General features: G+C 56.0%; 1 protein-coding gene across 1 annotated transcript in view; it reads left to right on the forward strand.

Annotated features, from left to right (window-relative positions):
* Positions 1–1618, forward strand: part of VWF (von Willebrand factor) — a 147543-nt gene that overhangs the window by 122921 nt on the left and 23004 nt on the right. Inside the window, exon 41 of the mRNA XM_008584313.1 lies at positions 1291–1401. Within this exon, the coding sequence (XP_008582535.1) occupies positions 1291–1401 (111 nt within the window). The remainder of the gene's footprint in view (positions 1–1290; positions 1402–1618) is intronic.

Here is a 1618-nt window from a genome sequence, read left to right on the forward strand (position 1 = left end):
GCTCATAACCCACTGGGGCCAGCTCACTGCACACCGCTATGATGCGGGTGGGGATGTCGGCAGGCCCCGTGGAGATGGTGAGAAGTTGAGCCGAGTCTCTGGAGTTGTGGCGCTCCCCAGAGAGGGGCCCACGTGTCGTGCACGTCTTCTGATCTGACTTGCTCGTGAGTGTGCTTGGGGAGCAGAACGGCCTTGGCATCCACTCCCATCCGGAGCAGCTGCAGTTACCCCTTCTCCCCTATGGACACAGCTCCAAGACGAAGCATAGTCCTGGGTTCTTTGGCCTGGCCTCCTGGGACGACGACACTGTCCGTGCCCAGCTTATTCTTTGAACATGGCTTCAGACTTTTCAGAGGAGGGTTTCAATCTGAGGTCTGAGTGCTTTGGCCAGATTGGAGGACCTTCAAGAGGCAGGATGGGCGACTCACTCCCACGATGCCGGCGTCCTGGGCAGGCTTTCTGGGGACAGCTGGTCTCTGTTGCTCTCTCATCTCGTTTTCCCTTTGTAAAGAACAGCATACCCAGAAACTACTAGGTAAATGGCAGGTTTCCGACTCCCATGAGTCTCTGTTTCTTTTACGTCATTTCGTATGTTCTGCGTAGTGGAGGGTGTGCAGATTGTACCATTCTAGTTTGTTGGCTCCCCCATGGTGCCTAGTACCCCACAGATGCACAATAAATGGTTCGGCTCTCATTGGTAAAATACTGGGGCCAGCTCGCTGCACGCTGCTCTGATGCAGGTAGGGATGTCAATAGGCCCCGTGGAGATGGTGAGAAGTTGAGCCAAGTCTCCAGAGTTGTGCTCCCCAGAGAGGGGCACAAGCGTGAAGTCAAGGGGAAGCCCAGCTCTGCACACTGGTGAGAGGCGCTGGGATCAGGGTACCCAACTTGTATAGGTAGTGAGCCCTGTTAGAGCAGAGACTAGATCCCAGGTGTCTTGAGGGTTTCCCCCTAGTCAGTGATGTGCCCTAGATTCGATCAGGTTAATAGCTGCTGCTAAGTGAACTGTGGGCTGCTTTAAAACCCTCATGTCTTTAGTACTGGGTCTTTAGCCTCAGGGTGAAATCGTTCAGACAGCGAGCTTACATCTCTTCAGCCGGTGTAAGACCCAGCTTAGTGACTCAGTGGTCAGTGTCTCCTAACCGCTCCTTGGCATGGTCCTGAATCGGCTGACGGCAAAGATGAGGATGTGCAGTCTGGCTGTCCCTCTGCAGACCCCAGGGCTCAGCACGCATGGGGAGCGTCTGAGCTGCTGGCTGTCTTCACTCCGTGCTCTTCCTGCTCTTCCAGGGCTTCACCTATGTCTTGCACGAAGGCGACTGCTGTGGAAGGTGCCTGCCGTCTGCCTGCGAGGTGGTGACGGGCTCACCACGGGGCGACTCCCAGACTTACTGGAAGAATGTAGGTCTGGGCCCCGGGGAGGGCGGGGTGGACGGCAGTGACCGATAGCCTGGGAGTCCAGTCCTGCTTTAGTGCCGACCTCGGTTTCCTCTCATTCCCTGCCCTTTGCTTTCCGCACAGGGAGTTTAACCCAGCTGTGGGTGACACCAGATGTCCGTGGGAATGATCTTGCCCCTTAGGAACTAGTTAAGACTGCCTCAGACTTCCCACTCTGTGG

The sequence above is a fragment of the Galeopterus variegatus genome, unplaced genomic scaffold (genome assembly GCF_000696425.1).
Source record: "Galeopterus variegatus unplaced genomic scaffold, G_variegatus-3.0.2 Scaffold3218, whole genome shotgun sequence".
Lineage (NCBI taxonomy): Eukaryota > Metazoa > Chordata > Mammalia > Dermoptera > Cynocephalidae > Galeopterus > Galeopterus variegatus.